General features: G+C 44.4%; 1 protein-coding gene across 4 annotated transcripts in view; it reads left to right on the top strand.

The window, feature by feature from the left end:
* The window catches only part of FRMD1 (FERM domain containing 1), a 42,916-nt gene extending 34,078 nt beyond the window's left edge, over nt 1-8,838 (top strand). For 2 of the 4 annotated variants that reach the window (XM_069852251.1, XM_069852250.1), the window contains exons 8-14: nt 46-111; nt 322-390; nt 584-758; nt 2,732-3,067; nt 3,208-3,336; nt 4,008-4,087; nt 6,250-8,837. In XM_069852251.1, coding sequence (XP_069708352.1) covers nt 46-111; nt 322-390; nt 584-758; nt 2,732-3,067; nt 3,208-3,336; nt 4,008-4,087; nt 6,250-6,537 — 1,143 coding nt within the window. In that variant the 3' untranslated portion in view covers nt 6,538-8,837. Of the gene's footprint in view, nt 1-45; nt 112-321; nt 391-583; nt 759-2,731; nt 3,068-3,207; nt 3,337-4,007; nt 4,088-6,249 lie in introns of all 4 variants that reach the window. The other 2 variants (XM_069852253.1, XM_069852252.1) reach the window with 2 other exon arrangements.
* Nucleotides 8,839-13,955: the final 5,117 nt, after the last annotated feature.

Raw genomic sequence — 13,955 nt, 5'->3', positions numbered from 1 at the left:
TCTTTGTGGATTAACCTTTGACTCCAAACTCTTCTGTTCTTTTAGGATAAGAAGGAGGATCGCCCAACTGTTATCCTGGGCCTGACCCTGCGAGGAATGCACATCTATCAGGTAATAGATTGCTGTGAAAGCTGCCTGGTGTAGCATTGACTCCACCCAGCTCCCCTGTCCTCCCCTCTGCACTGCAGCTCCTCTGCCTCCCCTGTGAGCACCAGGGTCTGCGTATCTCAGATTCTTGGTTGTTTGCAAATTCTTTGCACATCACTGACTCCACCCTGTACCTGCCAGCCCCTGTGTCACTCTGATTTTGATGTGTTGCAGGAGGTGAATCACGTTCGCCAGCTCCTCTATGACTTTCCCTGGTCACACATTGGGAAGCTGGCGTTTCTGGTGAGTATGACTGAACAGAGTCCCTCTGGCTGCAGGCTGTCAACCCAGGAGCTGGCAAAGCTGGCAAAGCTGTCAGCTTGCCTAAACTGCCACGTCAAGTCCTGTCACTCATACATGCAAGGCCACAGCTATCTTTGGTCACTGTGTGGCTGAAAGCATGCTCATTTCACTGGCATCTCTCCTCTTTACGCAGGGGAAAAAATTTGAGATCCAGCCAGATGGTTTGCCCTCTGCACGGAAGCTGGTTTACTACACGGGTTGCCCCTTCAGGTCACGGCACTTGCTACAGCTCCTCAGCAACAGCCACCGGCTCTTTCTGAATATCCAGCCAGTTTTGAAGCAAATCCAAAAACTGGAGGAGGCTGAAGGTACGTGATGGAAGAACAGGTGGCTTTGGTAAGGGTAAGAGTACAGCACATTAGGCTCTGCTGTGGTTTCACAGTGGCTGCTCTCTATCTGAATTAATGGTGTTTTTGCCTTATCAGGAAGCCAGTGATAGAAATGGAAGTGTTAAATATATTTCAGTTCTATTACTGGGAAGTGTTTATGGCTGCCACATTCTAGACTGATTAGAAAGCATGTGTGAGAGTGGTAGAGGGGGAATATCTCCCTTAGAGGAGATCTTTGCTTTCCATGCTCCCAGTTTGTGCACTTTTGACACACACTTCTGAGTAAAAGTAATTTAGAATACAAAGCTTTCCACTGAGATAAGATCTTCTTGTGTTCAAGCAGCAGTACAAGTTATGAGCCTGTGTTTTAGGGTTTTTGTGCTAGTTTTTTTTTTTTTTACTAAACACTGCACACAATTTGATCTTTAGTGTTGGACTGTCAAGAGCTAGGAGTTGCAGGTTCCAGAAACAGCCTGAGAGCTGCCTTTTCTGATGGGGTCCCCTCTTTGTAGGAACAGTGATTGAACACTGACAGTCCCTGGTATCCTCCCAGGCAGACTTGAGTCATTTCATCACCTCTCAGCTTGCCTCCTTCCATTTTCCAGGCCTGCAAGCTGGGTGCCCCACAGCTTCTTAGCCTACGTCTCCCTGATGACTTTTTAATGCGTTGCATAGGTCTTCTTTCAGGATATTGTGACCCCTTTCCTCTAACCTTCCTATGAATGCTTATTTTGCTTTATTCTTTCCACTGTTTCTTGTATTCTCCATTCACACCTTCTCTGTCTTCTCTGAGGTTTGTAAGGCTTGCATCATTACCTTCAAGATCACAGAATTCCTCATGCTAACGGGGAAGGAAATGAGTCTTCTGAGATTGTAAAGGATCTGATTTCATTTAATATCAGAATGCCAGTCTATTTCATTACATATTTGCAGGTTCCTTTCCATTTTTTTCCATATTATTTATTGCCAAGTAAACTTACTTTAACTGTCAGAGTCATACAATATTCGTGTAGTTTGGAGTAGATTTATAAAGCTTCATTCCAAGTCATTAAGCAAACCTGTCACCAAATTAAATACTGCACTGGTAAGTGGAGTTGTATAAGTCCACCAGCAGTAGTCAGTCCTCTTGTCTGAGACATAGGTTGACTCCTTCCAGGGACGAGTCAGAAAGAAACTTGTTTCTAGTTATTCCCTGTCTTGACTGTCTCTAACGAGCTTGTGTCCTTCTCTGAACTGGTGATCGCTGGTTCTGTGGAAGCAGTGTACAGGGCTGAGTAGTCCTTGCTGTCATCTAGCTTAGTTATTTCCACCTTTCCCTTTGGTGGGATTATAGAAGTGACCTTGAGCTTTGTGAGTACAACCAGTGGCATATGCCAGCTACCTGTAGGAAGCCTCACTAATCAAGTGTGATTGGGAAATAGGCCAGAGGCTTTTTTTGTGTCTGCTAGTGTCTTGTGGATTTCTTGACCACCCTCAGTACACCTTTCTCTGGGTAACAGATACAAGCCATGGGAGAAACAAAAAAATCTTTAATAAATGCCAGCCATGGGGATCCTGTTCTTAGCTGTCTCCACATGTTGGTGACTGTTACGAGAACACTCTCTTTTTAAAGACTGAGCAGTTAAGCTAGCTAAGTAATTCCCTTTTTCTGACCTTTCCTTCATTCTGGAAGTTACTATTTCTGTATCATTTTCTGCCTCTACCTGTCCGTTTTAATTAAGGAGATGCTGGTTTTACTGCAGGTATGACTGACTAATTCTTTTACAACCAGCTGGACATCCCAATATCTGTTCAGCAAACAAAATACAAAACTGTTCCTGTATATGTGCGGTAGCTGCAGCAGTTGTTTCTTAATTGTTCCATTGTGCCAGTCCTGGAACTTATTATTTTTGCTCCCCTTCCTTTGGTCTTGCTTAAAGTTCCTACTGGTTTCTGTCATCTTTCTTCCTCAGAGAAGAAGCGCTACCGAGAGTCCTATATCAGTGACACGTTAGACATGGACCTGGACCCATGCGATAAGAACTCACGCGGCAGTGGGAGCAGTGGGGGCAGCCGGAGGGATAACCGTCTCTCACGACAGTCCACAGGGAGTCATGGAAGCTCTCACACATCGGGCATTGAGGCTGACTCCAGGCACCGGGTGTCGGTGGAAATGTCAGTGGATGAGCCCTTCAGCATTGACCGAGTGCATAGAAAAGAGAAATCCTGCAGCTCGACCATCAGCTACGGTAGCTCTGGCATTGACAGTGGCAGCAAAGGGCGAGCTGAAGACGACTCTCAGGATGATGGTAAAGAATTTGGAGATGCAGAGCAGCTTCTAAGCCCGCTCTTGCCCTCTCCTGAAGGAGAATGGGAATTAAGAGAACACGAAGCAGCTTGGAGCAGAAGTGTAATGCTAACCCTTCACCTGCCACTCTCTTTCTCCTAGAGCTTGAGTTGGCAGTAGATGAGCCAGAGGAGGTGCCTGTAGATGAGCCTTTAGAGGGAGACCAGTTAGACGAGGCCATTATGGGAGAATCTGTTGACTCTCTTCCTCTAGATGCTGCTAGCTGCCAAGGTGAGATGGCTTTCTGATACTGCTCAGTGCTTTTCTTTACACTGTAGCAACAGGAAGGTATGTTTGACATAATCTGAGGGATCGCAGAAAGCTCTGCTTTCTTCCAAACAGCTGCCAGTGCTACTCACTGCCGTACTGCAACAGCTTTTTAAGTCAGCTCCTCTAGTGGTTAAAGGCCTCTGTGTTGTACAGTGCTCCTCAAGGTCTCCCTTCTCCAAATGTACCAAGTTTATACTCAGTTAATGATAAGATGAGGCAAACCTGTTGTAGTGAAGGAATTTACTTTAAAATCTTGTGTACCTCAAAAGAGTCAGGGGTTTCAACCACAGGTTAATGGACTAGTTGCAGGAATTAATAGGTGAAGTTTTGTGGCCTGTAATACAGGGAGTGCTAGACAATGTCAGTCAGGAGACATCTGGCCTTAATACAACCTTTATAGCAAAGCAAGGTGGGTGAAAGTGGGACAAGCTGGTGAAAAGTGATTAGCTTAGGAGTTTTTAGAGATTGATCCGTAGAGGCAAAAAGAAGTACCTCTGGCAAAACTCCCATAGCTTACTGATGTATACTTACAGCACTGCTTGAATTGTGGCCTGTGAGAATAACTTCCCCGTTCCCCAGCCTACAAAAGCTCAGACCTGCAATGCTTTTCACTTTCTCCTTCTCCTTTGCAGCTGCAAATCAGGAATCTCTGTCTGTGGTGCAAGTCACACTAATAAAAATGAGAGGTCGAAGTGTGGAATCCCTTCACCAGGTAAGGCAGGGCACTCTGCAGGAGGGTCTATGTGTAGGTCTAGTGTAATGGAGACAGCTGTAAATCAGATTAACTTGGTTGGTGTGGATTTGACTGATATAAATGGTGTAACCAAAACCAGCTGTTAGCCAGCTACTGCTATCAGGAATAGAATGAGAGCAGCATTTGGATCTAGAATAGGATAGAGAGGTTTGGAACAACCAACATGGAAATCTTTCAAACCTGCTATTGTCTGCCTTAGGGTTCGAGATGGGAAATGGGAAATAAACCACTTGCAAATTCTCAGTGCAACACAGAGCCAAGACCATCCATGCAGTTTGGATGTGGGTTGCACACTTGATCATCTTTCTGCTTCTGAAGCCAGAAGGAGCTCATATCAGAGCAAAACCAGATGCTCAAGCTCTAATTACTATCATTTGTGATTATACTATGTGTGCTGCAGTCTTTGTCAGCATTTTCTTTTCATCAAACCCTTGAGAAAAGGCAACTATATATGGTAAAACATGTCATATTGTAAGTTGTGCTTGAAAAAAGCTAATTAAAATATCTTCCAAGGCCAAACAATATCTCTTCTCAAAGTATAGCTGTACCCACAGGGGTACAAATGTTGTGTGGGCTGTTTTGGTTTTTTTAACAAAAAACAAATCAAAATAACCCTCCACCATTTCTTCTAACTCTGAATCCAAATTAGCCTTATCTGCTAAAAGAATTTTAGAAATCTATTCATCGTTTTCCCCTTTACTCTTTCAACTTTTCTGAATGGTCTTCAATCACTTCTTTGGACTTGTTTTTTTCTTTCTGTGCTTCTTCCTGGCCCCAGTCAAAAGTGGTAAGAAATTTTCACTTATCAGCAAAATAGTCTGTAAAGTGCTATAGGAGGTTTTATTTAAATCTTTGGTTTTTATTTCCAAAGCTGAAGACCATGCAGTACAAACCATAACAAACTTGTTCCTGTATTTGAGTGGAATGACTTAAAAGTGCAAGGTGCAGGGAGTGAGCATCTTGCTTAAAGTAATGTTTTTGTGTTAATGCTTTTACCAACACTTGCTTATGCTATTAATTGATTGGGAGGTATCTGTTTTATTAGAATGTTTATCTATTATTTATCTGTTTTATTAGAATATTTGTCTATTATTTATCTGTTTTTCTTGGAGTGTTTCTGATCAACACAGGATTGTTTAAACAATTGCAAGGACCTGACTGCCACTTCTATGTATCAAATACTTACTTAGTGCATCTTCAAAAAAAAAAAAAAAAAAACAACGCAAAAAACCGAAACAAAAAACAACAACAAACACCTTATAACTAAACACTGTGGGACTGGGTTTCCTTAGCATTGACTGGACTGTGCCATATGTATGTATTTCTAGGAGTGTGGCTGAGCCAGCACAGGTTTTCCTCGGGTTGGTTTTTAAATTCTCATCCTTTGGAGGTGAGAGAAGTGATACTGGGAGGAAGTTTTCTGTGTTGCCAACAGAAGATGTTGATTTAAAAGTGATATTCCTGAAATAAATCTTAATACTAGCATTTAAAAAGCTGATTATGAAGAGACAGAGTAAGGAAAAACAGATGGAGAAGTTGGAAATGTCTCAAATGGTCAGTAATTCCTCTGCAGATCTTGAGTCACTACACTTGTGTAGCAAGATGCTGCCTCTGGGAATTACTATAGGATTGTCACTGCTGTTTTCTTCATTGCTGCACAGCTTTATGTAGATGAAACTGTATGTTGCACTTTATGATTTTTGTACACTATAACCCATTAGTTTGCATGGTTGCCTTCTGAACCTTCGTTTCAGTCCATTAGACTTTCACTAACTTAGTGTGTTCAAGCAGTTCAGGTACTTCTTTGTTATGTGCACTTTGTCAATTTGAGGATGACTACACAGATCTGCCAAGAAGTGTCAAGTCGTCCAGATGTCAAGTGTTTTGACTCACTGGGGAGAGATCAGGATCTGGCTCAGCATGGCAGGGCAGCTTAATACACTTGTAATGTCTTAGTGATTCACAGCTTCTTCATTAAGCCAACATCCTTCAGAAAGCTATTGAGGCTGTTTTGAACGAGTGAAAGAACTATTTTCGAAAACTTGTAGCATGCATAGCCAGCATCCTTAGGCTGTGTCTGAGCTCATCGTTTTTATTTGTATCTCTTACTGAACTGGCAGGTCGGATCGCCCAAAAGCAGGAGCCGCACAGACCAGCATAGCCAGAGTTTGGATGACATCCGCCTCTACAAGCACCAGCACCCACCACTAAGTGCCATGCTGTCTTCAGACACATCCCACAGCTATACATTTGGCTGCAGCCTGGAGGATAAGCTGTCTATCTATGGCTGCGTTTATTCCACAGCAGACTGCAAAACCAAGTCCGCCCTTTATGGGAAGCGATCTATGAACTGCCTCTCTTTGGATCTTCTGGGAGAGGACCAGCTCCCAGAGGAATTTGTGGTGTAATGAGATTTGGAGTTCTTCCATAACAGGAAATAGCTCATCATGGAAATATATACCTCATTAACACATGTGATGTCACTCTGGTTCTTGCAGGAGATTGCAAGCGGCTTTGTTTTTCAGCTCCATAATCAGTAAGTGGCATCACTTCTGCAGACCTGACTACAGGGCATATCAACTGTGGTGTAGCACTTAACATTGGCATTTGAAGTGTCTGCCTGAGCAGAAAAATGGAAGTGACCTGCACCATTAGCAGTGATACAACCAACTTAAACCAAAAACTGGACCAAAACCGATGCTGAGGTAATAAAGCAAACACTGTGTTTAAATGGATTTACCAGAAAGAAATTTAAGGTCTATGTCAGTTTATCTTCTTGCCTTTCTCTTGTGGTCCGTTTATGTTAATGCTAGTGTACAGATAGTTTGGTTGTCTTGAGTTTGTGCTGCTGCAATACTGCCGACAGCTGTCAGGTCAGGATATACTCTGAGCACATTTGGAGGGCTGTGTATGGAAGTATCTAGCCTGTTCCTGTTGTAATGAACACAAGTTGCCTATTAGCTTTACTGGGAGCAAGACCTGCTCTGCCAGGAGTTTTTCTCTTTTTGTTGTCTTATTCTAAACATCCAGCCAAATACAATGTGTGGTGGTCTTTTTTTTTTGTCTTTTTTTTTTTTATTGCAACAAATGGAACTGTCTCTCAGCTGTCTACTACTGTCAGTATACTGATTAGTAAATAAAGCTTATATCCTTGGGGAGATGGGGAAAGGGCTAAAACAAATGACACTGCTGCTTCTGAGAGTACAGCAGACAGACAGACAGGTTAAGAATGTTAATTTACTGACTGTTGAAGACATGAGTATGACTGCAGAATTTGTCCAGGCGTGATCACATCTTACTTTGAATCACACTTTTATGTTGTTCTTCTCTTTGTTTTAAATGAATCTGTTCCTTGGACTTTTTTTCCTCTGCTTAGGAGGCAAGTATGAACTGGAGAAAGTCACTTTGGAAGGACAGACAAAGTGATTGTGTCCAACTTAGTCACACGTAGGTCATGCAAATGTGAGTGTGTGGTGCTGCAGGGCTGGTGATGGTGAAAGTGTAGGGTGTTTGTGAGCCAAACCAAGGGTACTTGTTTGGTGATGCTGAGTGGTGGAGCTGGCTGCATTTGTTCTCACTAGGAAATAATGATAATTATGCTGTTTGATTCAAACATCCTGCTACTTTGTTACACCCAAATAAATGTATGTTTATTTTATTATTTCCCCCCATCTTTCACCAGTACCTCTTCCCTTCATCAATTCCCAGCATTTGGGAGGCTTGTACTTACAGACATGTGTAACCTGTGCTCAGCATTTGACAACCTTGCAGGTGGGATCTAGTAGTTTTTTGTCAAACTCTGGAAGTAGACTGATGCTATTGTGCTGGCTGAGGAAGTGTATGTTGTGCAGTACTGATCACTCAAAAGCTGAAGATGGCTGAATTCAGGAACAGAAAGAAACCATACCATAATGATGAGGCTTCGAACTGCTGCTTTGACTGTAGGCTTGTTGAATTAGCAGTTGCTGTCTGGTAAGTTGTGTTCCCCTAAACTGTTAAAATAGCAAAGTCTGTCATCTCACTGTTTCTGTGTGAGTGTGGTGTGGAGACAGCATGCAAGTACATCTGCATTTACTGAAGTGGCATCAGTGGCTGTACATCCTCTGAGATTAACCTAGCACCAAACCCTCGCTGTGTGTTTCTGGAGTGAATGATGGGCACAAGCTCACTGTAGCCACAACTTTACCATTTTACCATGCCCTCTTTGATCGCACTGGGGTTTTTTTGGTTTGGGGTTTTTTTTGGTTTTTTGGTTCTTTTTTTTATTTTTTGTAATGACAATTAAGAGCTGTGGGTTCACTGTAGCCTCTTGTCCTTTCTTCCAAGCAAAGCCAAAATGCCTTTACAGAGTACTTCAGGTATGTTTAATGCATCCAAAATGAACTCTCCTAAATGGATCTAAAAGCATAAAGGAAACCTGACAACACATGACCAGTCAATCAAGCCTCCTGCTGTTACCTGGGGCCTGTTTGGCCATAAGCTGTGTAAGATGGGCATGGCAGGGATCCAGGATGCCAGTGGCCGTGCTGGTTTTTGCAGCTGTCACAGACCCAGAGGAATGGCTCTTACTGCTACAGTGCCCATCTATCTTCGGAAAAGATGGAGGGAGTTTGGAGCAACAGCTCTGCTAGACTGTTGCTCTCCCACCTGTGCAGGTGTACAGTTACTTGTGGTTCTGGCAATCATTAGCAGGAGAAAAAGCTCAAAATCGAGCAGGTAGTATAAGTGTTTGGAAGGGTGTCATAAAACATTTGTGCACCATGTGCTTACATCTGTGGACCATACACTCACATGTGTGTGTGTTTGTCTCAAAGACAATCACGTTCATACCTGCTTCACCCTAACCACCTCACTGAAGTGTTTACTGCCACCAAGAAGGCTGGCATTTTCTTTTTGCAGTTAGCAGACATTCAGTGGATTTGGTGAAATGCTGTATAATCCTGTTGTTGCTGGTTACAAAATACACCAATGCCTGAAAACAGTGTAATTGGCTCTTGCATGAGTGTCCACTGCCTTGTATATACATGGGGGTTTCTTGTATTTATTCATGGCTGGTGGGGAAGACAAACTTCAGGTCTGACGGTCTTCTCTCAGTGGTCTACACAGCTCCCTCCAGTACTTTAAGTTACATATGCATAGGAAGGGGAGACTGGACACTTCCGTGTGTAGACCAAATGAATTAATATCTTATAAGCACTGTGAATATCTATTATGCAAATTTTTGTATTCATAAGGAAAAAAAAAGAAACCACAAAACCTGTTCCTGTTAGTAATAGATTTATTTTTTGTTTGTCTTTGGATTTAGAAGGTCTCTTAGTTTTGGGTTTGATTAGTTTGGCAGAGGGTAATGTGTAAGCATTTATCAGTTGATGTTAGAAACTAGCTGCCAATATTTGTATATATTTGTAAAATACTTGTGGTATAATCACTATTTTAATGGTAAAAGTTTCTCCTTTCTATGAAAGGAATTTCTTGTTTGAAATAAAATATAAATAATTATATGTACACCTCCAATAAAGTATGGATAGAAAAAGGTAATTGTGAATCTTTATAGTTCATTTTTCCTCCAAGAGGTGCGTGTCAGTGACATCTTCCATTTGACAGAGGTAGGTTGTAGAAATAAACTCGCTGCCAGACTGTAACTCATGTGAGCTCAGCTTTTGATGGTGAACCCAGAGGCACTGCAGCCTTTTCTTCCCTGCCACTCTTAGTAGCACATTGCCAAAGGGGCCTCTGTCAGGCATTGAGGACCCAGTCAAGCAGGTTTGCATTAGTGGGAACACTAATGGGAGCTAATGTAACTGAAGAGACAAGTTAAACTGCTTGTGGTGGTTAGTCCAGAAAACTGAGCGTGCGAACTCCTGAGGGTGTAGAAAGATCCTGTCAGCATCCTCCCAGGGGCTGCATCTGAGGACAGGCACACCAACCCACGTGATGCAAAGTGTTCTGCTGTAAGTCACCTAACCTGCTGGCCTGGTGTCTGGCATGAATAAAGGAAAGTTCTGCTTTTCTTGGGACAAAAATTTGCAAAGGAGTGCCATAACGTAACTATTCACACCACTTCTTGAAGACACTTGCTGACTAGGGTTCCCTTTTCTCTAGATGTTATGGAACACTGAAGCCTTATTTGTATGATTTCCAGTCTTGTACTTCATGTTTCTGTTCAGTGCTGTTTCCTGTATGAAAATTTTCAAGGACTTTACAGCCTTATCCAGCTTTAGTTTGAGGATGCTGGAAGGAGGTGGTTTGGTTACAGATGGAGCTTTCTAAGGAGGTAAAATTAAATAATAGGCAAATATTAAGTCATCTAACTGAACAGCTTTGAAACTTACCTGTCTTTGCTTGGCAATTAATAGCACCTTGCTTGCTAGGGTGTTCTGCTGCTGATCAGAATATATAGGTCAGACAGACATGAAGACTGGGTCTGAAAACTGGGTTTCTTGTGATACCAGCAAGTCCTATGTAGGTTCACCAAAGTGATACAGCATGGGATGCGGGAGATGTTGTTAACACATATCAGGTGCAATATGTCGTGTGGGAGCCTCATGGAGGTAAGGTCTGAAGGTGTGTGCTACAGCTGAAGGGAAGGAGTGATTTAGAACACCCCAGTTATTCTGGGTGAACTGATACCAGTTCCACAGTAGAGATGTCGGCAGCAAAGTCCGACGTGCTGAAGGCTGATCCCCAGCTTCCCTGGGCGACCTGTGCCAGCGCCTCACCTCTCTTGTGGTGAAGAAATTCTTCCTTATGTCTAGTCTAAATCTGCCCCTTCAGTTTATACCCATTGCCCTTCATCCTATCACTACAAGCCTTTGTAAACAGTCCCTCCCCAGCTTTCTTGAAGCCCCTTCAGGTACTGGAAGGTGGCTACAAGGTCTCCCCGGAGCCTTCTCTTCTCCAGGCTGAACAACCCCAACTCTCTCAGCCCGTCCTCGTACGGGGGGCGCTCCAGCTCTCGGATCGCTTTTGTAGCCCTCCTCTGGACCCTTTCCAACACCGTCAGGCTTGGCGCCGTGACTGCTTCCCTGAGGCGCCCGTTCCGGTGCTCCGCCGCCCTGTGGGCGAAAAAACCTCTCCCTGTTCCCCCGCCGCCCCGCCCGCCATTTCTCGCGCGCCCTCGCGGCGGGTCCCGGCGGCTCGGGACGCAACGAGGCTCTGGCGGGGCGGGAGGGAGAAGGGAGTAGGGGGGGTGCTCCTTCTCCAGTCACTCCCGTAAGATCCCGACTGGGGTTCTACGCCCAGTTCGGGAATCCCCAACGTAAGAAAGATATGGAGCTGTTGGAACGGGTCCAGAGGAGGGCTACAAGGATGATCAGAGGGCTGGAGCACCTCCCATACGAGAACAGGCTGAGAGAGTTGGGGTTGCTCAGCCGGGAGAAGAGGAGGGCTCCGGGGAGACCTAGCAACCTTCCAGTACCTGGAAGGGCTGCAGGAAACCTGGGGAGGGACATTTTACAAGGGCATGGAGTGACAGGATGAGAGGGAATGGCTTTAAATTGGAAGGTGGAAGATTTAGAATAGATATTGGGAAGAAATTCTTCAGGATGAGGGTGGTGCAGCACAGGCACAGGTTGCCCAGGGAAGCTGTGGCTGCCCCATCCCTGGAGGTGTTCGAGGCCAGGTTGGATGGGGCCTTGGGCAGCCTGGTCTAGCGGGAGGTGTCCCTGCCCATGGCAAGGGGGTTGGAACTAGATGATCTTTAAGGTCCCTTCCAACCCAAACCATTCTATGATTCTATGATTTCACACCTAGAGCATCCAGTACCAAGGGGTCCCGGAGCCTCAGGAGCAGCAGCTTTATCCCCAGCTCTCTCAGCCTCTCCTCATAGCAGAGGTGCTCCAGCCCTCTGATCATCTTCGTAGCCTCCTGGGCACCCGTTCCAAATGAAATGTTTATATTGGTTCAAAAATCCCCTTGAACGATTGTATTTATGGAAGACAACCCCATTCAATTTGATACATCCCTGGGACGGGGCAGGTACAGTGATGCTGCTCAGTGCCTGCAGTCTCCTCCAGTATCATGCATGGGCAATTGCTGGAGATAGGATGGGTGAGGATGAACCTTGGGTGCCACTCATAGAATCATTAAGGTCAGAAAAGACCTGTAAGATCATCCAGTGCAACTGTCAGCCCAACACCACCATGTCTATCTTTCATCACTGAGCTGCCTCCTCTTGGGCTGAGCACCCTTTTCACAAACCCTCTGCAGGTGTCAGAGCAGCATCACTGTGTATTTCCCCAGCCACACCCAGGAAATCACACATACCAAATTTTTATTTCCATGCTGAATTTTTAATTACATTTGCGCACTGTTGGAATCACTTGTCTGTTGCCACTTCTCACAGCCCAGCTCCACCTTCATGACCCCCTTGGGTGGGGTCTCCACAACATTTTATAAAGCAAACCCACATCAAAGTACTTCCCATCCCTCCATTGCTGGCACATATTGTGTCCTTGCAGCTCAGTTTTTGGGAACACACTCCAGCCTGTGACTGTGCTGCATTTTCACACTGCTGGTCAGCCAGGTACTGGCTGCATCTGTCCTTCGGGACCCTGAACTTGGCACTGGAAGGAGGAGATTGTGCTTAGTAGAGCAAGATGCAGATAGCACCCCTTGTGTTGGAAGTCCATTGTACTACCGCAGAGATGTAATGAGCAAAAATTATATTTATCCTTTCTGGTAGACTGCAGAGGCAGCTGAACGTGGGCTATTGAAAAACATAGCTGTGGTATTTAAAAGGTCTGCTTTATTTTTATTTCTGGAAATATCAGTCTCACATTTTTATTTTAAATGTCATAAATACATTTATACCAATCTTTATTATTCTTTCTTCAATCACTGCTGTTAGCAATATGCAATGAGATAATTGGATATGGCATGTGCTAGGAGCCTTATGTCTCAACCCACCACATGGAAAATACCTCTGAATACTTCAGCAACAACAGAGCATTCAGTATAGGAAAATTTAGTTTGCATTAGCCACAGAAAGTACTCAGCCTCTTTGCTGCAACCAGCTGACAAATAGCCCAAGTAGTTTGATGCTCATGGCAACAGTGACCAATTCCCACAGCTACTTTCTCCACACCACCCTTCTAGAAAATGAAGATTAGAGTGTGGCTTGCTCTCTAATCAAGGGAGTTCAGGCTGGAAGGGATGCATTGAGGCAGCCCCTCCCTGCTCTTCTGCAGTCGTTGGGGTTGGCCTCCCCTCCACACCGTCTCAGACTCAAGGTCGTTCAAAAGAGCTCTGGCTATTGGGGTGGAGATTCCTGAGCGAAAACATGTGCTGTAGGAAGCCAGGCACTTCTTTCTCCTTGATTCGTAACTTCAGAGGATGAGAGCAAGGAGGCTTTTTGTCCTCCTCTGAGGCATCCGTGCTTACCCACCACTGGAAACAAAGCCTGTGGTGCAGCTTGTTGTTCCTGGCAGTTGTATAGAAATCGTTCTTGTCTGGCTTGTGGGCTGTGTTCCTATATTTAGGGTTAAATGGCTATTTGTGTGTATATGGGAAGCCTGGGAAGCCAGCCTGGCTTTTATCTGCAGCATCTGCTGAAGTGGATCCTAAGCTCTCTGGGTTTTTGGGACCAACACCAGCAATGCCCCCATCATCTCCTCTGGTACACGTAGCTATTGCTGGGACCAGGGAGGGTCTTCTGCTTATATGATATTTCTGTGGCTAATGAAGACTTTCTGCTCATGGTCTTTCTAGTCAGACATGGACAGAGGGCTCCCATAATCACTTTGTTAAAAGTACTAATGGGTTACAAGTTGCATTTTTGGAAGCTCCCATTCTTGTTATGGTCAAGAAAGACAGGCCAGTGACCCAG

This window comes from Phaenicophaeus curvirostris, chromosome 2 (assembly GCF_032191515.1).
Source record: "Phaenicophaeus curvirostris isolate KB17595 chromosome 2, BPBGC_Pcur_1.0, whole genome shotgun sequence".
NCBI lineage: Eukaryota > Metazoa > Chordata > Aves > Cuculiformes > Cuculidae > Phaenicophaeus > Phaenicophaeus curvirostris.
The sequence above is the reverse complement of the archived record's forward strand: the minus strand, read 5'-3'. Positions and strand labels throughout refer to the sequence as shown.